At 50.3% G+C, this 25,202-nt stretch overlaps 1 protein-coding gene across 4 annotated transcripts; it reads right to left on the bottom strand.

Annotated features, from left to right (window-relative positions):
• Positions 1–1,844: 1,844 nt before the first annotated feature.
• On the bottom strand, positions 1,845–22,732 carry DNAJB13 (DnaJ heat shock protein family (Hsp40) member B13). 4 transcript variants are annotated; one of them, XM_050756305.1, is made up of 8 exons: positions 21,858–22,732; positions 14,802–14,905; positions 13,232–13,393; positions 7,479–7,636; positions 5,973–6,086; positions 3,724–3,837; positions 2,850–2,926; positions 1,845–2,182 (listed from the first exon to the last, which is right to left on the bottom strand). In XM_050756305.1, the coding sequence occupies exons 1-8, from the start codon at positions 21,923–21,925 to the stop codon at positions 2,029–2,031; spliced, it is 951 nt and encodes a 316-aa protein (XP_050612262.1). In that variant the 5' UTR covers positions 21,926–22,732; the 3' UTR covers positions 1,845–2,028. The 4 variants fall into 4 exon arrangements, 3 of the variants coding, with proteins under 3 accessions (XP_050612262.1, XP_050612261.1, XP_050612263.1); XM_050756304.1 differs by lacking the exon at positions 21,858–22,732 and adding an exon at positions 16,191–16,453; XM_050756306.1 differs by lacking the exon at positions 21,858–22,732 and adding an exon at positions 15,387–15,587.
• Positions 22,733–25,202: the final 2,470 nt, after the last annotated feature.

Raw genomic sequence — 25,202 nt, 5'->3', positions numbered from 1 at the left:
GTCTCACTCTGTTGCCAGGCTGGAGTGCAGTGGCACGATCTCGGCTCACTGCAACCTCTGCCTCCTGGGTTCAGGTGATTCTCCTGCCTCAGCCTGCCAAGTAGCTGGGATTACAAGTGAATGCCACCATGCCCGGCTAAGTTTTGTATTTTTAGTAGAGACGAGGTTTCACCATGTTGCCCAGGCTGGTCTCAAACCCCTGACCTTGTGATCCACCCGCCTCGGCCTCCCAAAGTGCTGGCATTACAGGCGTGAGCCACTGCGCCCAGCCCATGGTGATTTTTTTAATGACAAAAGCGCTACTGAACCCCCATTTAAGAAAAAGCCTTAAGCTGATGTGATTTGAATGGTGGAGTCCCAAGCAATCTGAACGTGGGGCCATATCTGGCACCTCTGAAGGCATTCCATGGAATTGGCTACCTAATCCCCGAAGCCTGGATCTATCCTCACCCAAGCTCAGACTCTAGAAGGGAACCTCGCTGGCATGGAAGGGGAGCGTAGCACACTTGTTGACTTTGAGGAGGCAAGTGTGGTCTACGCAGGCCCGGTTGGACGTGGATGCTGGAACTCCAGGCCTTGGGGGCAGCAGGACTGTTACCCCTTCCTGAATCTAAGCAGTGAGTTCACCAAGCACTTTCACATCAATGATTTCAGTCCTCACAACATGCCTGTGAAGGGGGTTATGAGCTCTGCTCTACTGACAAGACAGGTGTGGTAACTGGTTCCAGGAGAAAGTGGCAGGGCTGGGATCAGAACTTGGGTTTCCCAGATCACCCTGCCCAGGACCCTATCACAGACCAGGGGATTGAGGCCAGAGGGGTAGAACCAAAGCTGTTTCCAGTGCACACGTGTTCTTTATGCTGCTCTTCTACGCAGAGTGAGTCTATGGGAAGTGACCTTCAAGGTTTTGGGGGGTTTCTGGTTTTGTTTTGTTTTGTTTGAGAGAGTCTTGCTCTGTCACCCAGGCTGGAGTGAAGTGCCACAATCTTGGCTAACTGCAACCTCCACCTCCTGGATTCAAGTGGTTCCCCTGCCTCCCGAGTAGCTGGGATTATAGGCACTCACCTCCACACCCAGCTAATTTTTGTATTTTTAGTAGAGACGGGTTTTTACCATGTTTGCCAGGCTAATCTCGAACTCCTGACCTCAGGTGATCCACCTGCCTCGGCCTCCCAAAGTCCTGGGATTACAAACATGAGCCACCACACCCGGCCTTTTTGGGTTTTTTTGAGATGGAGTTTCACTTTTGCCCAGGCTGGAGTGCAGTGGAGCGATCTTAGCTCACTGCAACTCTGCCTCCCCGGTTCAAGCAATTCTCCTGCCTCAACCTTTGGAGTAGCTGGGATTACAGGTGCCCGCCATCACACCTGGCTAATTTTTGTATTTAGTAGAGATGAGGTTTCACTATGTTGGCCATGCTGGTCTGGAACTCCTGACCTCAAGTGATCCGCCCACCTTGGCCTCCCAAAGTCTAGGCGTGAGCCACCGCACCCTGCCACCTTCAAGGTTCTGATGACAGCTTTGCCACTGAGGCCTGAGTGACCTGCAACAAATGTTTTCTTTTGTGCTTTAGTTTTCCTGTCTCTAACGTGACCATACCATGCTCCAGAGATTGTCTCTTCTGTCATGAAAAGCCAGAGCAGAGCTAGAGACCCTCAGAGGCCACACAGCCCTGCCCCACTCTATCAAAGTGGAAGCACAGAGGATCTGAACCCTTACCTGCCCTTTCCCACAAAGCCAGGACAGGGACCCAGGCACTCAGCTCCTTGGGCCTCTTTCTTCCCTGTGCCCCCCAAGAAAGGCTAATATGAAGCTCCTCTCCAACACACTCTCATGGGTGTAGCTGGAGGACAGGAAATAGATCTTTATTATGTTAGTTTAAGCCCTGCACCATCCCACTCTGGTATCATATCTGTGCAGCAGGCTCCCTGAGGCTATGCACACCTGTGCACACCCTGAGGCTGTGGCGGGTAGGGGTGGGGTGAGGCCCAGCTAGCCTCCTCTCACCCCTGCTCCAGCCCACCGCAGTCATGTCAGCAATGCCTGGCGCAGCATCTGCTTCTTCTGGGGTGTGAGGCGGGTGGGGAACTGGATGTCGAAGAAGATGAAGAGATCCCCCTTCTTAGTGGGGTCCTCGGGCAATGGCATCCCCTCACCTGGCACCTTCTTGAAGTATTTGGGGCTGAAATAGGATGAAAGAAAGGAGCTTAGACATCATCCCAGAGCAGCACCTCAGCAAGTCCCTGTCACATAACCCCTGTCACATAACCCCAGGAAGGGCACAGTCACTCCAGCCTTCACCTGGAGTGGCTCTTAGCCAGAACTGGTTGGGAAAGGAGAGGAGATTGGCTTATTCCAAACCGCTTGCTCCCTGAAAACCTGTTTACACTGAGTCTCTGATGGAGGATTCCAGAAACTTTGTTTAAGATACGGGAAACGGGAAGTAAGGGTGAGCAAACCCTGAGGTGAGGGCGGGGCGCTGGGCTGCCAGGCAAACCTCTGCAGGGGCAGAGGGCCTTTCTTGGAAAAGGACTTAGGGGATGCAACTCAGAACTCTAATGAGAAGTTTAGGGGGATGGAGGCCACGGGGTTGCCCAACACTGGGGGCCTCTAGCCTCTGCAGTAGCTTCATGTGGATTAGAAAAAGGTGCTCCTTTTGCCAGGTGATTGCAGCCCACAGCGTGGCCAGAGTGTGGGTTTGGTTTTGGTCCTCTCTATCCCCTCAGCAGGGAATCCTTGTGCTGGGGGCAGCCTGTACAACTCTACTGGGCAGACCTGTCTGACAATACCCCCTAAATCCCAGGCTAGCCCTTCTCTTGGCTACTGGGGCCCAAGGCAGATAGACTCACTGGATGATGTCATTGATGGGGATGTTGAGCAGACGGTCATCTAGAGTCTTCACCTCCACAGTGCAGCAGGTGAGAGCCTAGGGAGGGTCAGGGCCAAAGGTGGGGCTGAGGAGGGTCACCATGGCCCTCCTATTTAGAAGGCACCTTAGGAACCTGTCCAGTGCCAGACTGTGAGTTAGGCACAAGGGAGACGAGGCTGTTCAAGAACTAATAGGTGAATGACCCAGGCATTTTCTGCCCTGGCAGGAAAGATGGGTGGATCTGGCAGGTAAGATGGATGTTGTATAAATGTAATGATGGAGATAGAATAAAAGTGTTTGTGGGAGCCAAGGAGAGGCCCCTAAACCATTCAGAAGTAGGGCAGGAAGTGGTAGCAGTGGTGGTAGCTATTGATGAGGACCCTATAGGGTCAGGTGAATAGACAGCATTCCAAGGAGAGGGCCCAGCAGAAATGAGAACGGAGGCGTGAAAATGCGTTACGCAGGCAGGGTGCCATGCGGCGAAGGGGCTGGAGTGCAGGGGAAGGGGTAAGCAGGGAGCAGATCGCAGAGGGCCTCCAGTGGCCCTCTAAACAAAGATGTTTAGACAGTGAGGAGTATGGCAGGGTCCGATGAGTGTGTGGCAGGATCTCTAAGGAGAAGAGCCTGGAGGAGATGAGAAGTGGGGAGGAGGACCTGCTGTGCAGATCTGGTGCACAGATCCAGGTGGTGCGGATGAGCAGAGGGGACCAAGTGGATGGTGATTTGGAGGGTGGAATCCACAGGGCTTAGTGACTGATGGCAGGTGGTTGCGGGAGGGGAGGCCAAGTCTAGGCCAGGGCAGGTGGGGCTCATGCCGATCCCCTCCCCGCTGCTCTAGCGCTTTGCCCACTCACCTTGCCCAGAGGGATGGGGTTCACGAAGAAGAGGTTGTCATTCTCCCTGCGGAAGCGAGGGTGTAGCTTCTCCTTTACGATGAAAATGATGTCTGCTGGGATGATGTTGGGGCCCTGGGCAGGGGACGCCAAAGGGTGACAAGGACTAGTTGGCCGTGTGACTTTGGCCAAGTTCCTGCCTCTACTTGTCTCCATGTCTTCATCTGTACAATGGGGAGATGAGAGCAGGTTTTCTGGAAGGGCCTTTTCAGTTTGGCCCCGATAGCCCAGATAGATTAGAAGCCTGAGAAGCTTACCCAGATGAATCCCCCCAGAATTACTTCTGTACTGAGCATGCCCAAAATAGACCACTCAGCTGGAGGCTCGGAGAGGCTTCCTCAGACGGCAGGTAGAACACTGAGCTGGGCGTCAGGCAACCGACCATATGTCTCTGTCTTGCTAGTAACTCCAGGCATGACACCCCTGTCATTAAGTCACCACAAGTCTGCTGAGGTCTCTTCTGGGCATTGGGGACAGAGGAATCAGACTGGCCCCTCACCCCAAGGAGCTCCCAGTCTCGTGGCTGGGAGGGAGAGGAACTGACGGTGAATCCTCAGCAAGCTTGAGACATGATAAAGGGAGGCCCAGATCCTGGAGCTCAGAGAAGGCTGCCCAGAGCAGGAAACACGAGCTGGGTTTTGAAGCATGTTTCTTCAAAGTAGATGTTTTATTTATTGTTTGTTTGTTTGTTTGTTTTTTGTTTTTTTTTTAGACAGGGTCTCTCTCTGTTGCCCAGGCTGAAGTGCAGTGGCATGATCATAGCTCACCACAGCCTTGACCTACCTCCTGGGCTCAAGAGATCCTCCGGCCTCAGTTTCCTGAGTATCTGGGACCACAGGCACACACTGCCATGCCCAGCTAACTTTTTTGTTTTTAGTAGAGACAAGGTCTCACTATGTTGCCCAGGCTGGTCTCAAACTTCTGAGCTCAAGTGATTCTCTTGCCTTGGCATCCCAAAGTGCTGGGGCTGTAGGTGTAAGCCACCAAGCCAGACCGGAGGTAGATGTTTCATAGGTGAGAAAGGGGGTAAAAAGTGCAGGCAAAGGAATGTATCTTTCCTGGCTCTGAATGCTCCATCATTCTGCCTCTTCTCAGGACTTAAGGACTCAGCATGCCTTGGACAATAATTTTATGTTTTTATTTAAATAGTATTTAATTTAAAAGTATTACTAATAGGCCAGGCATGGTGGCTCACATCTGTAATCCCAGGCACTGTGGGAGGTCGAGGCAGGCAGATCACCTGAGGTCAGGAGTTCGAGGTCAGTCTGGCCAACATGGAGAAATCCTATCTCTATAAAAATACAAAAATTAGCTAGGTGGCCAGGTGCAGTGGCTCACGCCTGTAATCCCAAGCACTTTGGGAGGCCAAGACAGGTGGATCACCTGAGGTCAGGAGTTCGAGACCAGCCTGGCCAACATGGTGAAACCCTGTCTCTAATAAAAATACAAAAATTAGCTGGGTGTGGTGGTGCATGCCTGTAATCCCAGCTACTGGGGAGGCTGAGGCAGCAGAATAACTTGAACCCAGGAGGCGGAGTTTGCAGTGAGCCAAGACTGCGCCACTGCCTTCCAGCCTGGGTAACAGAGTGAGACTCTGTCTCAATTAAAAAAAAAAAAAAATTAGCTGTGCGTGGTGGCACGTGCCTGTAGTCACAGCTACTCAGGAGGCTGGGGCAGGAGAATCGCTTGAATCCAGGAGGTGGGGGTTGCAATGAGCTGAAATCGTGCCACCTCACTCCAGCCTGGGCAACAAAGTGAGACTCTCGTCTCAAAATAAAATAAAATAAAATAAAATAAAATAAATAAATAAAATTATTATGATTAAATGATTTCTGAGTAGCTCCTGTAGTTGGGCTTTATTCCGAGAAGCACTGAAGAAAATCAGGAAAACACTGGAGTTCAGACTGGGATCTCCTTTCAGCTCTCATGTTCTTGCCCTAGGCAAGTCCCATTCTTCTCTGGGTCCCCGTTTCCCACTCTGTAAAATGGGGACAGTCCCTGGGCTGCCCATTCACAGAAGCATTATAAGGCTCTGTTCCTTGGAAGGAACATTAGGGATCCCGTCTCACCCACTCTGCAGACTGGGCTGTCTACAGACCAAGGCTCATAGGGTCAGGAAAAAGTATTGCCTCTTTTCCCTTCCCTTCCTCCTCAGTCTTCCCACCGCCTGAGTCCAGTGACTGACCTGAGTCAGCTTCTTCCACCCTTACCTGGTCCCCTTCCTTCTCAAAGGTGATGCGTGTGCCCTGCCTCCAACCAGGCTTCACATCAATGGTCAGGATCTTGTCCTTGATGGTGGAGGAGTACCCATCCTCATTCAGCACCTGCAGCAACATATCAGGTGTGGGGAGGTCTGCTTAGGACTTCCATGAGCACAGTCAATTGCTCAGATTTTCATGAACACTCAGGTGACCTTTGCACACATGAAAGATGCTCTATGGGATTTGTACTTGGGCTCAATCCTCTAGCAATGGGAAGAGCCTCCAGCAATGGGGAGAGCCTGCCCATCCTGTTGCCATGACAACCAAGAACCTATGATTCCAGGATGGCAGGGGATGCCATGAGACTGGGGCTAGGGGCTGAGATGCCAAGCAGTCACCATTAGTTGATCAAACACACAGCTCCAGGCCTGGCCACTAACAGATACACGGTGAAAATGTACTTCCTTCCTCTCTCCAAATCCCAGAGGCCTGGGCTTGAGCCTCCAGCAAGTCTCTTAATCCCAAAGAGAGAAATGAAAGTCAACATATCTAAGCCTCCCCCAGTGCATTCACCACTGTGTCATCCTTCCACTCCCCAATCGCATGTCCAGATGGGTGCCATCTGTGGAAAGCATGGCCGCATCAGCATCTCCTCTGCTGGGCAAAGGTAGAGGAGGCTTGCTCTTATGCTTGGCACAGGGCTGGGCCATGGCACAGGGCCAAGCCAAGGACTAGACACGAGGCACTGAGGGTCTTCCTCAACCCGTCACCTTGGTGACTGTCTCCCAGCCCACCCTCCATGCCCACTGTTCTTTCTTATGCATGAGGCATGCACCCTGGTAAAATCCTGGGAATATGGTCTGGTAAAGCCCAGAGGAAAGAATTCAGAGGATTCAGAGCCTTTCCAGTTCCCACGGGGATGGGGCTGAATTGAAAGAGAGGAAGACTGCAGTTGGGAAGGCTGCAGAGGACACTCCTGCACTAGGAAAGAACCGGGCTAATATCCTCAATTGTCCCTTCCGAATTTCAGATTCTAGAATTCTAACATCCTAGGTCTCTGAATCTAAGGTTCTTTTTTTATTTTTATTTTTTATTTATTTATTTTTTTTGAGACGGAGTCTGGCTCTGTCGCCCAGGCTGGAGTACAGTGGCCAGATCTCAGCTCACTGCAAGCTCCGCCTCCCGGGTTTATGCCATTCTCCTGCCTCAGCCTCCCGAGTAGCTGGGACTACAGGCGCCCGCCACCTCGCCCGGCTAATTTTTTGTATTTTTTAGTAGAGACGGGGTTTCACCGTGTTCGCCAGGATGGTCTCGATATCCTGACCTCGTGATCCGCCCGTCTCGGCCTCCCAAAGTGCTGGGATTACAGGCTTGAGCCACCGCGCCCGGCCTCTAAGGTTCTGTAATTCCATCAGAGACCATCCCTGAGTCCTCCCACCCGGGTAAGGGAGGAGGTGGCTGCTAGGCTGCAGGAGATAGGTGGTGGCTCCCGGGAGGAGCAAGCTGAGTACTCACCCTTCTGGAGATCTTAATTTTTTTGGTGCAGCCAAAGAATAAGTCCTCCAGGGACAGGTAGAGATCCCGTTCGATTGGGGGGTCCTGCTTCTTGACCCCTCGGCCCTGGAGCCCCCCAAAGTTCAAATCCACCTCACTTCCTTCTGCATCAAAAAACTCTGCGGGGGTTAGGGAGAGGAGTAAGAGAAATTGTATCCAGAGACCCAGACACGCGTGTACACACACACACACACACACACACACACACACACACACACTCCACCTCCCCATCCAGATACGCTCCCCAACCTCTTCAGTGCCCTGTGTAATACCCAGCATCCTATAACCACCTCTCGGACTGGCCAAGCCAAGGAGCTGCTTCAACCGCTGATGCAGTGAGTATCATCCCTTGCCACTTCCCACTGCTTCACCCCTGCTTGGAGTATCACCCCGCCACCGCCCCCGCTGCTTCCCCGTCTCTCTTAATCACAACTTGGATACCGTAACTCTGGCTGTCTCAGGAAAGGGAGGCGCTCCCTCTGGTGGCCGCGCTCGGGAGTGCCAGAAGAGACTGCTGGTAGTCTTCGGCAGGAAGGTCAGAGCTGGCCAGTCCTCCCTACTCTTCCACAGACGCCACTCTCCTTCGCTGTCCAGCCCAGCCCAAGACTACTAAAGACCCCAGACTCAAGTTGCTATAAAGCTGTCGACTGAGATGGGAGAGGGAAAAGTTTGGTCCCTAACAATTTGAGAGGCCACTAGCATCCCCCAAATTCCTCTTTCCTCACTTTCTTTTGCCCCTGCCCAGCTCTACACCCATAACCCCTCTTGCTGCCCACATCCTTCCTCCCAGCGCAAAGACAGCCCCATCCCGGCTCTGCCCCTGATGTGCTGTGTGATCCGTGGGCTTCAGTGTCTTGGTCTGTGGGATGGGGTAATAATGCCTGACTTGCCTTCCACCATTAAGATAAAGAGCTAAAACTTGCTGAGAGCTTACTATGCATCAGGTGCTATTTTTGCACCTTACATTATTATTTCATTGGTCCAGAGAGGCCAAACAAAATGCTTAAAGTCCCATAGCTAGTAAGCAGTAGAGTTGGGATCTGAACCACAGGACAATATGAATACGGAAATTGTGTCCTTAACCACTGTGCCACACTGCATTGCTAGATGTGAAAGCCCTTCATAAGCTGTAAACTTGAGGGGCACTATGGTTCAGAGTTCCCATATTCTGCTTCTCATGGTTGATGCCATGGAATGAACTTCACAGGCTAGAATGGTGAAATGACCTTAGGCAGGGATGAGGTGACTACACTGTGTCCCTGTAAGATGTGATGGGCAATCAAGGGGCCTGCAAATCATCTGGCCTCCTGTTGCACTGCTGAATTCACTTGTTCACCCAGACCTACAGTGTACCAGGCAGTAAACACCCCAATAGCCAGGCCACAGGAAGCCCAGCCCCTCAACCCTGCAGGGAGATGGGACTCAGGAACCCTTGGGGTGGAGTACTGTGGCAGTATAGCTTCTGGGTGCTGCCTAAGGAGGCCCAGACCCTGAGCCTGACCTTTCCCAATGAGCGATGCCCTGTAGACTCCCTTGGCTCCTTTGAACTGAGACAGGTAGGGAGACAAGGTCCACCGTATGGCATTTTTGGGCTGCAAAGCCCCTTTCCTTTTCTTTTCCTTTTTTTCTTTTTTTTGAGACGGAGTCTCACTCTGGTTGCCCAGGCTGGAGTGCAATGGCACAATCTTGGCTCACCGCAACCTCCACCTCCTTGGTGCAAGTGATTCTCCTACCTCAGCCTCCTGAGTAGCTGGAATTACAGGAATGCGCCACCGTGCCCGACTGTTTTTTTTGGTTTTTTTGTTGTTGTTGTTGTTGTTGTTGTTTTAGTAGAGATGGATTTTCTCCATGGTGGTCAGGCTGGTCTCGAACTCCCGACCTCAGGTGATCTGCTGGCCTTGGCCTACCGAAGTGCTGGGATTACAGGCGTGAGCCACCGTGCCTGGCCAATTGCAAAGCCCCTTTTCATAAACATTATCTTATCTGATAATAGCCCTTGAGCCTTAATGATTATTTTGTCTATGTAATGGTTAGGAAGCTGGGGTTTCAGAGGGGTAAGGAAAATTTCCCAGGACCACACAGTTCACAAATGGCAGCACATGGATTGGAAACAGGCCTGCTACTCAAAGCCCCTTGCTATTTTCAGTCTCACGTGGAGCTTATAAACTAAGCTTCCTCTGGCAGACACGTGAGGATGGCACACAATGGGAGCAGTCTCTGAGGCAGAGGGGCTATAACCCACGTATTGGCACAGAGAAGAGAAGGAGAGAACTTTTGAAGTTCAGAAAGGCTGAAGTATAGTCAGGGAGAAGGGGAAGGGGTGTAGGAGAAAACAGGCAGTGAAAATCTAGGCCTATGTGGGCATAACTGGAGCCAGGAAGTCAGGTGTGAAGGTCTTTTCACTGCCTTTGCAAGATGATTCTGAGCCTCAGAAATCAACTCTTGATCAGTTCGTCTGAGACTTGGGATCATGCACCCATCCACCTACCCAGCCATCCATCCGCCTACCCAGCCATCCATCTGCCTACCCACCCACCCACCACGCACCCATCTATTCATTCATACACCCACTCATCCATTCATCCATCTGTCCTTCCTTCCTTCATTTCATGCATCCACCCATCCACTCACTCTTGTCAGATGCTAGGCTGGGGTTTGGCTACTCTGAGATCAATCAGACCTGGAGCAGCTCCCAGTCTGGTAGGGAGACAAGCATGTTAGGGAAACTATAAATAGCACAAGAACTGTTTTAACTGCAAAAGAGACAAGAGGTATCTTCCCACAAATACAATATTAGCAAAAGACCAGAAAGAAACTAAATACCCATCAATAAGACAGTAATTAAAAATAATAAATTATACCTGGCACAGTGGCTCATGCCTGTAATCCCAGCACTTTGGGAGGATAAGGCAGGCAGATCACCTGAGGTCAGGAGTTCAAAACCAGCCTGGCCAGTCTTGAGTGGAAACCCCATCTCTACTAAAAATATAAAAATTAGCCAGGCATTCTGGTGCCCGCATGTAATCCCAGCTACTCGGGTGGCTGAGGCAGGAGAATCGCTTGAACCCAGGAGGCAGAGGTTGCAGTGAGCCAAGATTGTGCCACTGCACTCCTGGGCAACAGAGTAAGACTCTAATAATAATAAATTATAAAACACCCATGGTAGCCATGCTGGCACTTGGCATCTGCTCTGACCTCCTTCTTGCATACCTTCCCTCCTAGAGAATCTGTAGAGCCAAAAGGAACAACCCCCAGACTCTCTAGCAGCTAATGTTCTGGCTTTTAATTCTGTTCATCAGGTAAACCCTGAGCTACTTGGGAGGCGGGAAGAAGGCGGCAGGCATCTCTCCATGGCTCTGTCTGGAGCTGGTGAGCACTGTCGTGGAAATACTGGGTTTTTCTGCAGCAGCCTTTGTGTGTCCACCTACGAGTTTCATGCCTGTCAGAAGCAAGTGAGGCAGCAGTTGCAGCTACATTTATGGTGTGTTCTGGAATGCAACGGTGACATTTCCTGATTCCTTCTTCGTGACTGTGGCAGAGACAGCAGCTTTCCTTGTGGACCAGTTTAGAGGTGGTGTTCTTGGAAGATTTCCTACAGGGCCAGCTTAGAGCCTTCTCACCCAGGCCTTTCAATGATTGTGTGTGTATGTATGGAGGTGGGCGGATCAGCTGAGGTCAGGAGTTTGAGACCAGCCTGGCAGATATGGTGAAACCACATGTCTACTTGTGGGGAAAAGAAAGAGAGATCAGCCCGTTACTGTGTCTATATAGAAAGAAGTAGACTTTTGTTCTGTATTTGAGATGCTGTTAATCTGTGACCCTACCCCCAACCTTGTCCTTGCAAGAGACATGTGCTGTGGTGACTCAAGGTTTAATGGATTTTGGGCTGTGCAGGATGTGTCTTTGTTAAACAAGTGCCTGAAGGCAGCTTGCTGGTTAAAGGTCATCACCATTCTCTAAATCTCAAGTACCCAGGGACACATACATGGCCAAAGGTCGCAGTGACCTTTGCCTAGGAAAGCTAGGTATTGTTTTTTTTTTTTTTTTTTTTTTTTGAGACGGAGTCTCGCTCTGTCGCCCAGCCCAGGCTGGAGTGCAGTGGCGCGATCTCGGCTCACTGCAAGCTCCGCCTCCCGGGTTCATGCCATTCTCCTGCCTCAGCCTCCCGAGTAGCTGGGACTACAGGCGCCCACAACCGCGCCCGGCTAATTTTTTGTATTTTTAGTAGAGACGGGGTTTCACCGTGGTCTCGATCTCCTGACCTTGTGATCCGCCCGCCTCGGCCTCCCAAAGTGCTGGGATTACAGGCGTGAGCCACCGCGCCCGGCCTGAAAGCTAGGTATTGTCAAAGGTTTCTCCCCATGTGATAGTCTGAAATAGGGCCTCGTGGGAAGAGAAGGACCTGATTGTCCCCCAGCCTGACACCCGTGAAGGGTCTGTGCTGAGGAGGACTAGTACAAGAGGAAAGAAGGCCTTTTGGCGGATGTTGGCAGTTAAGATAGAGAAAAGCATCTGTCTCCTGCCCATCCCTGGGCAATGGAACATCTCGGTGTGAGACCCGATTGTATGCTTTGTTTACTGAGAAAGGAGAAAATCGCTTTAGGGCAAAAGGTGGGACTTGCTGAAACAATGCTGCTAAAAGGCTTATGGAAGATGTTTGCATATGCATATCAAGGCACAGCATTTTCCTTTGAACTTATTCATGTCACAGAGATCTTTATCCATATGTCTTACTGCTAATTTTCTCCCTACAATGATCCTATTGTCCTGCCACTCCCTTATCTTTAAGATGGTAAAGATAATTATCAATAAATACTAAGGGAACTCAGAGACCAGTGCCGGCGTGGGTCCTCTGTATGCTGAGCACCGGTCCCCTGGGCCCACTTTTTCTTTCTCTATATTTTGTCCCTGTGTCTCATTTCTTTTCTCAAGTCTCACGTTCCACCTAACGAGAAATGACCACAGGTGTGGAGGGGTGGGCCACCCCTTCATCTACTAAAAAATACAAAATTACTAGCTGAGTGTGGTGGTGAGTGCCTGTAATCCCAGCTACTCAGGAGGCTGAGGCAAGGAGAACTGCTTGAACCCGGGAGGCAGAGGTTGCAGTGAGCTGAAGTCATGCCACTGCACTCCAGCCTGGGTGACAGAACAGGACTCCATCTCAAAAAAAAAAGAAAAAAAGAAAGAAAATGGAGGGCTGGAATGTATTTCTTTTTCAATGAATTCTGTTTTACTTTTTCTTTTGCAATGTGTTATATATATTTATTAAAGTAAAAATAGGCCGGCCGCGGTAGCTCACGCTTGTAATCCTAGCACTTTGGGACGCCAAGGTGGGCAGATTGCCTGAGCTCAGGAGTTCGAAAGCAGCCTGGGCAACATGGTGAAACCCCATCTCTACTAAAAATTTTAAAAAATTAACCGGGCATGGCAGCGTGCGCCTGTAGTCCCAGCTACTCGGGAAGCTGAGGCAGGAGAATTATTTGAACTCAGGAGGCAGAGGTTGCAGCGAGCCAAGATCGCACCACTGCACTCCAGCCTGGGCGACAGAGCGAGTCTCCATCTCCAAATAAATAAATAAATAAATAAATAAATAAAATAAAATAAAATAATAAAGTAAAAATAAAAACAAAACTACTTAACGAAAAGCATCATTTATAGCTGTGTCGTTTCCCTGTAAGGCAAGGTGGGGAGGAAGACCTCTGAAGACCTCTTACCACTGAAGGGGTTGTTTCCACCGAAGAACTCGTGGAACACCTTTTCGGGTTTGCCGTGGAAGACGTAACCAGTTGTCCATGGGGTCTGAGATCCAAACTCCAAAGGAATCCCACCCTTCAGGCCCTCCTCTCCAAACTTGTCGTAGATGCCTCTCTTCACGGCTGTGGATGGGCATCACCTTGAGGAGGCGTCCAACTTTGGGGGCTGAGATAGGTGGAGGGGCTGGGAAGCAGGCGGATATGGAGAAAGGGAAGGGGCAGAAGCAGCTTGATCCCAAAGTGCCTGCTGTCTGGCAGTCTTTGGAATGAGACCCTAGGAGTCAGGGGTTCCATTTCATTCTGGGAGGACCTAGGTATGGCTTCTGTAGCCCAGAAGAGAGACGGGAAAGCCTTGGGTTTGCTGGGGGCGGGGTGAGAGATTGGGGGAATAACTGAGAGACTGAGGCTCAGGCCATGGCCCTGGGATTTGGCCTAACTCAGTCATCATGGCCACTGTCTTATCTGGGGTAAACAGAATTGTAGAACCTTGACATTTTAGAAGCTAAGAATTCTACAGCCTCCAAATTTTAAAACTTTGAAATCCTAGAGTCTAAGGACCCTGAAGTCCTGAAAACTCAGGGCTGTAGAAACCTTAGTGATCTTGGCCGGGCGCGGTGGCTCAAGCCTGTAATCCCAGCACTTTGGGAGGCTGAGACGGGCGGATCACGAGGCCAGGAGATCGAGAGACGATCCCGGCTAACACGGTGAAACCCCGTCTCTACTAAAAAATACAAAAAAAAAAACTAGCCGGGCGAGGTGGCGGGCGCCTGTAGTCCCAGCTACTCGGGAGGCTGAGGCAGGAGAACGGCGTAAACCCGGGAGGCGGAGCTTGCAGTGAGCTGAGATCCGGCCACTGCACTCCAGCCTGGGCGACAGAGCGAGACTCCGTCTCAAAAAAAAAAAAAAAAAAAAAAAAAAAAAGAAACCTTAGTGATCTTCTAGCCGTACTTCTGCAGGAACCAGGATTAGTCTCCAGGACAAGTCCCAGGGAAAGCCCGGCAGGATGGCCCTGGGTGTGGGGGCGGGGATCATACTTTCTTCGCTCTGCTGATTTCCATCGGAGAGAGATTTCCTAGTTACTCCTGGCCTTTCTGTGCCTGTTCCTACTCTTGCTGGCCCTGGGGAAATGGACACTCAGCCACTGGGAAGGACCTCTGGGAGGGACAGGTGGGTGCGCCCGCCCAGCTTCAGCCTTCTTCCCCGGTAGCTGCAAGCCCCTCAGTCTGTTCCTCCCGGGGAAGGTCCCGTCCTCGCAGGGGATAGGGATGCGTGGGGAATGTGCCCCTGCTCCCACACTGCCTGCCAGGGTGAGCGAGTCAATGTAATCCTGGGCTCCACACCCTATGTCCTCCCCCTCAGCTTGCTTCTACTGAGAAAGGCAGGTCGGTATTCTGTCTTCTCTGTGTGTCTAGATTCTAGGCAGGGAAGAGGGATGCTTCCTCGCTATTGGGCCCCCTCAGAAAACCCAACAGTCTGGAGACTTAAGGAATGATCCTAATCGAGGGGGCTGCTCAGCCCCACAGCTACTCACGGTCACTCAGCACGTCGAAGGCCTCTGCTATTTGCCTGAAAATCTCTGCTGAAGACGGCTCATTTGACTTCAACGGGTGGTGCTTAAGGGCGAGTCTGCGGTACCTGGAGGAGGGAGAGTTAATACAAGCCGTATCAGCTGGCCTGTTTCTGAGGGCAGACCAGAGTTCAGAGCTGGCACTCTGTCCACTCCTGGCTGGCTATAAATCCGGGGTAGTTTCACGGGCTGTGGTGGCTGCGGAGGTGCACTGCTCAGCTCTTGAAGAGTAGCTGGTGCGGGGAGCACAGCTGACTGACAGTTCCAGCAGCTGCCCCCCAGGGCATCTGAGCCGAAGCTACTGCCCCTGAGCTGCCCCCAGTGCTAACGTGTGGTGGAGATACCAAGGCTGGCCCATTCCTGCAAGACACAGGACTCCTCCAACGGGCACGCTTTGCGTGAGGGCTCCCCGGAGGCTGGCTGAGCTCTCCCTCCCCACTCCTCCCCTCCCTATCTCCGCTCGCAAGCGTCAGGCTGCACTGTGTTCTGGGGACTCTCCCTGCGCGCTCCTGCTCCCTTCCCTTCATCCTTCACAGTCTCTCCAGGTACATTTCCTGTACATAATCCTGTTTGCTTCTTAGAGGACAGGAGCAGACACACAGGCGTCTTGGGAGGATGAGCTACAATCGGGTGTGCAGCGGACATGGATGAGGCGCTCAACGCGCGTCTGGTTCCTGTGCCGCCCACACCCACTCTGTGCTTATTTTTTTTCCCACTTCTTTTCTGCCCAGTCCTCTGCTATTTGCCTGAAAATCTCTGCTGAAGACGGCTCATTTGACTTCAACGGGTGGTTAAGGGGCGAGTCTGCGGTACCTGGAGGAGGAAGGGTTAATACAAGTCCTACCAGCTGGCCTGTTTCTGAGGGGCAGACATCGTAGCGTCTGAGAATATGTATCAGAAGTAACCCGGGGTGGGGGAAAGATGGCGCGGATTGGGTGGTTTGTGGAGGGTTTAATAAAGGGACCATTCGCCCAGGTGCAGGAGGAGCGGAGGGAGACTTGCCAGGGACAGCAGAGTGCAGTTTTCCCAGGCCAGGAACGCTGAGGGGTCTGTCGGAGTGTGTGGACAGGGCCCTCAGCGGAGCTGTGACTTTCTGTCAAGCGACACAGCTGACTGAAGAGACCCCATAGGAGGAGAACTGGGGAATAAAGCCGCAGCCCCGCCCTTCTCCCTCCCCATCTCCCGCCTAGTGCTCCCCTGGGCCGGCTCCATCTGGAAGGCTGAGGGCAAGAAAGCCTCCCGGAGCCGGAGCCGAGCAGGGCAGGAACGGTGGGGAGTGGGTCTGGAGGGTTGCACGGGAGGCGTCCAGCACAGACGCCTGTCACTCAGCCCAGGCATGATCCCCCACCTTACTTCCGCCTGCTTTTCCAGTGCCCACACTCGCTTCGCCGCCATCCCCAGAGTTCCGTGGTTTCTCTTCTCATCCCAGGGGCAGGCTTCGGTCTCTCACAGCTAAATCTCCATCCTGAACCAGACCACTTCCCTGAGCCAAAGACTACCTCCAACTGTCTACTTGCCATCTCCTCTCCAAGGTATCATAAATTCACCGAGTCCAGACATACACTTTTTTTTTTTTTTTTTTGAGACGGAGTTTCTCTCTTGTTGCCCAAGCTGGAGTGCAGTGGCACAATCCCTGCTCACTGCAACCTCCGCCTCCCGGGTTCAAGCTATTCTCCTGCCTCAACCTCCCAGGCAGCTGAGATTACAAGCACCCGCCACCACACGCGGCTAATTTTTTGTATTTTTATTAGAAACAGAGTTTCACCATGTTGGCCAGGCTGGTCTCGAACTCCTGACCTCAGGTGATCCTCCCACCACGGCCTCCCAAAGTGCTGGGATTATAGGCGTGAGCCACCTGACCCTGCCAACACATACATTTTCACTGCATAATTTTTCCCCAGGCACTGCAGCCAGAAATGTGAGCACTTTGACTCCAAGCTCTCCTTCATCTCCTCTCCTTATCCCATCAGTCACCAAGTCACATGGGGTTTTCCTTCTAACTAATGTTCTGGGCTGGGTACAGTGGCTCATGCCTGTAATCCCAACACTTTGGGAGGCCGAGGTGGGAGGATGACTCGAGCTCAGGAGTTCAACACCAGCCTGGGCAACATGGCAAAACTCTGACTCTACAAAAAAAAAAAAAATGCAAAAACTAGCCGGGCATGGTGGCATTCACCTGTAGTCCCAGCTACTTGGGAGGCTGATGTGGGAGAATTGCTTGAACCCAGGAAGTCAAGGCTGCCGTGAGCCAAGATTACACCACCGCACTTCAGCCTGTGACAGAGCAAGACTCTGTCTCAAAATAAATAATAAATGTTCTGTTCCTGTCTCTTTATCCCGACAAGTATTGCAGAACCATGTCTTCCTGCACCCAGTGGCCCCTCCTCCACTGCATTGTGTGCTGCCAATTGCGGTATCTCTCACTCTTGCTCTCACTCTCTCTGCTCGTTAATGCTGATGCTTCTAAAATACTTTCTTTTTTTTTTTTTCTTTTTTGAGATGGAGTCTCGCTCTGTTGCCCAGGCTGGAGTGCAGTGGCGTGATCTCGGCTCGCTGCAAGCTCCTCCTGGGTTCACGTCATTCTCCTGCCTCAGCCTCCCGATTAGCTGGGACTACCAGCATGAGCCACCACGTCTGGCTAATTTTTGTAGTTTTAGTAGAGGCAAGATTTCGCCCTGTTGGCTAGGCTGGTCTTGAATCCTGACCTCAGGTGATTCGCCCACCTCAGCCTCCCAAAGTGCTAAGATTACAGGCATGACCCACCATGCTGGCCTTCTGAAACATTTTCTGACCAGGTCCCTCTCCTGGCATAACCCTTCACTGGTTTCCCCATTGTCTCCAGCATAAAACTCAGATATCTCACTCTAAGATCCAAGCCCCTGCCTCTTCCTCTGGCCTCACTCACTGTTCTCCTTTGCTGCTCCCTTGACCTCTCCTGCATGACTCACCCCTCTACAGCCCCTCCCAGCTTCTCTGGGCAATTTTTAATTCATCCTTCAACTTTCGGCTCAGGTTACCAAATCCTCCAGGGCGCCTTCCCTGACAGCTAGCCTCCTTTCTAGGTTAGACTCCCCTTCCCAAGTCCCCAGCACCTTTGATCCTCGTCCTTAGCAGCGCTGTGTTCCAGGTGTCGTCGACTCATCTAATAGGTTCTGGAGTTGCTGCATCCAGTTCTAGCCCCAGTGCTGGGCACTGAGCAGGAGTGAGTAAATAAATGATATACGCTCAGCATCCTACAGGGCAGCCCATCTCACTGTGGAATGGCTCTGACTTTTAGGCAATGCCTCCTCTTACTGCAACAGGAAGCTGGATCTGCTGTCCTGCAACTGTCCCTCCATCCATAAGGGATGTAGCTGTGCCCTGGGACCTTACAGAGAGAATATCTACTTTCAGAGACTTGAAGACATTGTCACAGCCTTCCAAACCAGCCTTTCTCAATTATAAAGGTCACAGTTGGTTATTTTTATTTATTTATTTATTTATTTATTTATTTAGAGATACAGTCTTACTCTGTCACCTAGGCTGGAGTTCAGTGGCGCAATCTGGGCTCACTGCAATGTCCGCCTCCCAAGTTCAAGTAGCTGAAACTACAGGTGCCCACCACCACACCTGGCTCATTTTTGTATTTTTAGTAAAGACCGGTTTTTGCCGTGTTGGCCAGGCTGGTCTCAAATTCCTGGCTTCAAGTGATCCATCCATCTCAGCCTCCTGTAGTCCCAGCACTTTGGGAGGCCGAGGCGGGCAGATCACTTGAAATCAGGAGTTTGAAAACAGGCTGGCCAACATGGTGAAATCCCGTCTCTACTAAAAATACAAAAATTAGCCGGGTATGGTGGCGCACACCTATAGTCCCAGCTACTCAGGAGGCTGAGACAGAAGAATCACTTGAACCTAGAAGGCTGTGATTGCAGTGAGTCCAGATTGTGCCACTGCACTCCAGCCTGGGTGACGGAGAGACTCCATTTCAAAAAAAAAAAAAAAAAAGGTAACAAGGTTTGAGAAAGGTTTAGTTTTTCATATAAATTTGAGTGGTTTCAAAATTATCCCTGCAGTAACATCACTCTCATTCACCTGCTTTCCTGAGTGGCAGAGAAAGGGGTGAAATCACAACTTGAACGCTGCAGTTATGAATCCTGGACAATTATAAACCATCATGGTGCTTTTCTTCCTTATATAAGTTTAGCTCTTCTTTTTTTTTAATCAATATCTAGGTTGTCCCATGAGCAAGCATGTCATACATGTGACTTAGAGTTATTGCAGGAGAGAAGGGTTAAGGACTGCTTTTTGAAACATGCACAGTTCTTTTAATCACTCTATTTATTTTTATTTAGTTAGTTAGTCATTTTTGAAACAGAGTTTTGCTCTTGTTGCCCAGGCTGGAGTGTAATGGCTCAATCTCGGCTCACTGCAACCTCCACCTTCCAGGTTCAAGCAATCCTCCTGCCTCAGTCTCCTGAGTAGCTGGGATTACAGGCACCTGCCACCACACCCGGCTAATTTTTTTTTAGTAGAGATGGGGTTTTACCTTGTTGGCCAGGCTGGTCTCGAACTTCTGATCTCAGGAGATCCTCCTGCCTCGTCCTCCCAAAGTGCTTGGATTACAGGCATGAGCCACTACGCCCGGCCTTATTTTTATTTATTTATTTATTCTGAGACGAAGTCTCGCTCTGTCACCCAGGCTGGAGTGCAATGGCATGATCTCGGCTCACTGCAACCTCTGCCTCCTGGGTTCAAGTAATTGTCCTATCTCAGCCTCCCGAGTAGCTGGGATTACAGGTGTGCGCCACCATACCTGGCTAATTTCTTGTAGTTTTAGTAGAGAAGCGGTTTCACCACGTTGGCCAGGCTGGCAAACTCCTGACCTCAAGTGATCCACCTGCCTCAGCCTCCCAAAGCGCTAGGATTACAGGTGTGAGCCACTGCATCCAGCCATTTTTATATTTTTGAGACAGGTCTTGCTCTGTTGCCCGGACTGGAGTGCAGTGGTGCAATCATAGCTCAATGCAGCCTCTACTTTCTGGGCTCAAGCGATCCTCCCACCTGAGCCTCCCGAGTAGCTGGGACACAGGTGTGTGCCACCATGCCCAGCTAATTTTTAAATGTTCTGTAAAGACAGGGTCTCCCTATGATGCCCAGGCTGCCCTCTCAAACTCCTGGGCTCAAGGGATCCTCCTGCTTTGGCCTCCTAAAGTGCTCAGATTATAGGCATGAGCCACCACGCCAGGCCTTAATCACTCTTTATATAACATGGTTTCACATGCAAATGATTGCTGGACACATGCATTATCTTATCTAATCCTATTTCAGTCTCACAGCAACCTTTATTATGAGGATGATTTTTAGACATGGGAAAACTTCAGCTCAGAGAGGTTAAGTAATTTGCCCAGGTCACACAGCTAGCAGGTAAGTGAATCTGGATTCTGATCCAGCCCTTTCCAGTGCTTAAGTTGTGCTTCTCTTTCTGCACTCCCACTGCCCTTCCTCCTGATTACCTTTCCCTGGATGGGTCCTTCTGGTCAATGAGATGCTCCAAGGAGTGGGTGACATCATACACTGTCCTGAGTTGTTCTCAAATCTTTTCATTTTTTCTCCAACAACACTGCAGACTCTCCACTTACGCCACTGGTCCCCAAAAGGACCTGGCCCAGGAGTAGGCCCATGACTGGCAACTCTGGGAGGCCTGATGTCTGAACACTGGCTCCACCATTTACTAGTGCATGGCCGTGGGATAATAATGGTACTTAATTCTCAGGACTGTTGTGAGGATTAAAGAGTGAGGGAAAGTTCTCAGAACTGCACCTACACACTCAAAACATGCACCTATTGTCACTGCCCAACTTAACTGAGTTATCCTGGACTCCTCTTTTCTTTACCCTCCAGTGATCCACTTAATTGCCAAGTCCATTCCCTCCCCTTTCTCTGGCCTCATCTTTTGCCTTGATTACCCCGAACAGCCTTCTAAGGGGTCTCTCTCCTTCCAAGATAACTTCCATAGCCCCCCGTACTTCCTCTTTTGTAACGCTCATCACAGTTGTGGTGACTTATTCAACATCTATTCAGCAACAAAATCTAGCTGCATGAGGTAAGGAAGTGTCACTGTCAGATTCAGACATTTATTTCCAGCTGCCACCACTGCAGCAGGAGGTGAAGTACCCTCTCGACCCTGTGGTAGACGCTTAATAAATATTTGTTTAAAAAAAACATGTTTTTGGCCGGGTGCGGTGACTCACACCTATAATCCCAGCACTTGGGGAGGCCAAGGCGGGAGGATCACCAGAGGTCAGGAGTTTGAGACCAGCCTGACCAAAAAGGAGAAATCCCGTCTCTACTAAAAATACAAAATTAGCTGGGCGTAGTGGTGCGTGCCTGTAATCCCAGCTATTTGGGAGGCTGAGGCAGAAGAATCGCTTGAACCCAGGAGGCAGAGGTTGTGGTGAGCTGAGATCACACCACTGCATTCCAGCCTGGGCAACAAGACCAAAATTCTGTCTCAAAAAAAAAAAAACAAAAACATGTTTTCAGAAAAATGTACTGACTCCTGTCGTAGGCTTTCTTAGGAATGAACCAGAGCATCCTTAAGACCTGATGGAAGTATTCAGGAATGCAGTTTAGTCAATGTTGAAAACCTCCATCATGGCCAGAATCGAATTTATAACATCTATCTGGCCCGGCCACTCCCTTGTTCATAAGCCTCTGGTTCTCCATAATATTCAAGATAAAGTTCAAATGGCTCCTTTGTCTCCATTTCATTGCTGGGAAAGGCAAGGCACCCAGGAGAGGAGACAGGGCATGGAGCATAAAGGGAGATGGGTTGGGAGCAGATTGAGGAACTAAAGAGTTCAAATTTCCAACCTGGGCCCTGACCCAGACCAAAGCCAGGATACAGGTATGCAAGAAGTGAAAGAAGGAACAAGGTTTACCTTGTCTGCTCTAAGCTGTGCAGGAAAGCTTGTTTTGGAAGAGAAGAGGGCAGGGCCTGCTCCAGCACACCCCTAAGGACTGGCTCCCACCCCAACTTACGCCTGCTTGATCTGGGCATCCTCTGAATTGCGAGTGATCTGGAGCACAGAGTAATAATCCTGGCCCATGGCTGGCTGGCTGGCAGTGAGGCCCTGGATAGTCCTCAGACTCTAGCAAGGCTGTTAGTTTGCTTCCTTGGTTGCTCCTGACAACCGCACAGGTGCACTCTGGGAGTTGTAGTCCCACTTCCCTAAACAAATCTCACCTCTGCAACAGAGAGGAGTCAGTGAAAGGACTAGGAGAGCTGGGGCTGATTCTGTGACCCTGTGAAAGGTCACTCAACTCAGAAATTGGAGACTTACAGGGCTCTGTTTTTGTTTTTAAAGAGAGCAGCAATTAGTTTTAATAAAAAGGTTTTAGAAGAAATGCATTTGGCTAATTTTTTAAAAACACATTTATTTTAGAACAGAGTTTTGGAAAAGTTGAGAAGACAGTACAGAGAGTTCCCATATACCTCACATTCACATTCCCCTATTTCATTATTATTTTAATGTTTTTGAGACAGGGTCTCACTCTCTCACCCAGGCTGGAGAGCAGTGGCAGGATTACACCTCACTGCAGCCTCGACCTCCCGGGCTCAAGGGATTCTCCCACCTCAGCCTTCCAAGTAGCTGAGACACAGGCGTGTACCACCATGCCTGGTTAATTTTTGTATGTTTTGTAGAAAGGGGGTTTCACCATATTACCCAGGCTGGTCTTGAACTCTTGGGCTCACCTTGGCCTCCCAAAGTGCTGGGATAACAGGTGTGAGCCACTGCACTCACATTCCCCTATTATTAACATCTTACATTAGTATGGTACATTTGTCACAAATAATGACCAATATTGGTACATTATTGTTAACTAAAATCCACATTTTATTCAGATTTACTAGTTGTTTTTTTTTTTTTTTTTTTTTTTTTTTTTTTTGAGACGGAGTCTTGCTCTGTCACCCAGGCTGGAGTACAGTGGCCCGATCTCAGCTCACTGCAAGCTCCGTCTCCCAGGTTTATGCCATTCTCCTGCCTCAGCCTCCCAAGTAGCTGGGACTACAGGCGCCCACCACCTCGCCCGGCTAGTTTTTTGTATTTTTAGTAGAGACGGGGTTTCACCGGGTTAGCCAGGATGGTCTCGATCTCCTGACCTCGTGATCCGCCCGTCTCCGCCTCCCAAAGTGCTGGGATTACAGGCTTGAGCCACCGCGCCCGGCTACTAGTTGTTTTAACCTAATATCTTATTTCTGTTCCGGATCCCATCCAGGATGCCACATTACAGTTAGCTGTCACATCTCCTCCGGTGCCTCCTGACTGTGACAGTTTCTCAGACTTTCCACGGCTTTAATGACCTTGACACTTTAATAATGGTCAGGTGTTTTGTAGAATGTCCCACAATTTGAATTTGTTTGTTTGTTTGGTTTTTTGAGATGGAGTCTCACTCTGTTGCCCAGGCTGGAGTGCAGTGGCACAATTTCAGCTCACTGCAACCTCTGCCTCTGGGGTTCGAGTGATTCTCCTGCCTCAGCCTCCCGAGTAGCTGAGATTACAGGCATGTGCCACCATGCCCAGCTAATTTTTGTATTTTTAGTAGAGACGGGGTTTTGCCATGTTGCCCAGGCTGGTCTCGAACTCCTGACCTCAAGTGATCCATCCACCTTAGCCTCCCAAAGTGCTGGGATTACAGGCGTGAGCCACCACACCCGGCCCTCCTTTCCCCCTTTCTGTACTGCACTCTTTGGAAGGCAGTCACTGTGTGGTCCACCCTTACAGTGAGGGAGTCATGCTCCACCTCTCTAAGTACAGCAGAGCCCTGTTTTCCATGAACATCCCAAATCCAATTGGTCACCAAGCTCAGTCCATTCTGCTTCCTAGACAACCTCTCAAGCCCAGCTCCTCTGCTCTTCCTCCTCATAATCAGGGCCCAGCTCTGGTTTCATCTTTCAGCAAGACCACAACAACTTCCTCGTGGGCCAGATTGCCTTGTCTCTGTTCTGCGAAACCCACACTCCTCATTACTTGGAGTGAACTCCAAACTGCTTACCATGGCACACAGGCCCTCTGTGATCCGGTGCCTCCCTTTCCACCTTGAGCTCTCACCACTGCCCTATACGCGCCCAGTGCTCGTCAGAATGGACTGCAGCGCTTGCCACTGCCTGGACCAGCCATCCCCTCTCCTCATTCACCTCTGCTGCTACCTTTGCTCAGAACCTCCCACCCCACCCACCACAGACTCTCACATCAACCTAACTAACTTCTATTTGTTTTTTCTTCTTAGGAAGAAAAAGAGCAGCATTAGAACATTCCTTGTTGAAGGAATACTTCTCCAATGTGCCCCTCCCTACCTGTTTGTAATTCTCTTGCTTTTCTTTAGAGAGTTACTCCATATGCCTGTACCCAGTGGTGTGCTGGTTTGTGGCATTTGCCAGTTCTTCCCAAGCCAGTACAAGCCAGCTCCAGTGCCACACTGCAAATATCCATAGCGACATATTTACCTTTTCATATTTTTGAACTTTATATAAATGGTATCATTTATACAAACGGTAGGTATTTGTGTGTGTGACTTATCACACAGGCTGTACAGTACTCTCTGTTGATGAACATTTGGGTATATGTGCCCACTTTGCAAGGCAATGCCAAAGTTTTCTGGTGTGGTTATTCTAATTTACACTGGCAATAGCATTGTATCGTTTCTTTTGCTCCATATCCTCACCAACTCTTTTTTTTTTTTTTTTTTTAAGACAGGGTCTCCCTCTGTTGCCCAGGCTGGAGTGCAGTGGTGCAATCATGGCTTGACCTCCTGCAGCCTTGACCTCCTAGGCTTACGCAATCCTCCTGCCTCAGCCTCCCAAGTAGCTGGAAACACAGGCACACACCACCACATCAGGCTAATTTTTAAATTTTTTGTAGAGACGAGGTCTTGCCATGTTGTGCAAACGGGTCTTGAACTCGTGTGCTCAAGTGATCCTTCTATCTCAGCTTCCCAAAGTGCTGGGATTATGGGCATGAGCCAACACTCCTGGCCCTCACCAACTCTTGATGTCGTTTTAAAACGTTTGCCAATATAGTAGGCATAAAGTGGCATCTCATTGTGGATTTTAATTTGCATTTCTTGGTTGAGTATCTTTTCATACTTATTGGCTATTTGTTTTTCCTCATTATGAAACACCTATTTATGTTTTTGCCCATTTTTTCTATTTGACTATCCTTTTCAAAAACCGACAGGCTGGGCACAGTGGCTCACGCCTGTAATCCCAGCACCTGGGGAGGCCGAGGTGGGTGGATCACCTGAGGTCAGGAGTTCAAGACCAGCCTGACCAACAAGGAGAAACTCCATCTCTACTAAAAATACAAAATTAGCTGGGCATGGTGC

This window comes from Macaca thibetana, chromosome 14 (genome assembly GCF_024542745.1).
Source record: "Macaca thibetana thibetana isolate TM-01 chromosome 14, ASM2454274v1, whole genome shotgun sequence".
In the NCBI taxonomy this organism is placed as follows: domain Eukaryota; kingdom Metazoa; phylum Chordata; class Mammalia; order Primates; family Cercopithecidae; genus Macaca; species Macaca thibetana.
Note: the sequence above shows the minus strand (reverse complement) of the source record. Positions and strands in the feature narration are given on the sequence as shown.

Bases quoted from the DNA above. Each gene is read 5' to 3' on its own strand.
- DNAJB13 (XM_050756304.1), bottom strand. From the start codon at position 16,357: ATGGCAAGTAGACAGTTGGAGGTAGTCTTTGGCTCAGGGAAGTGGTCT. The intron at 14,906-16,190 runs GTAAGGTGGGGG...TCCCTCCTCCAG, and splicing joins CACTGGAAAAGCAGGCGGAA to GTACCGCAGACTCGCCCTTA. The intron at 7,637-13,231 runs GTAAGAGGTCTT...TAACCCCCGCAG, and splicing joins TGGAAACAACCCCTTCAGTG to AGTTTTTTGATGCAGAAGGA.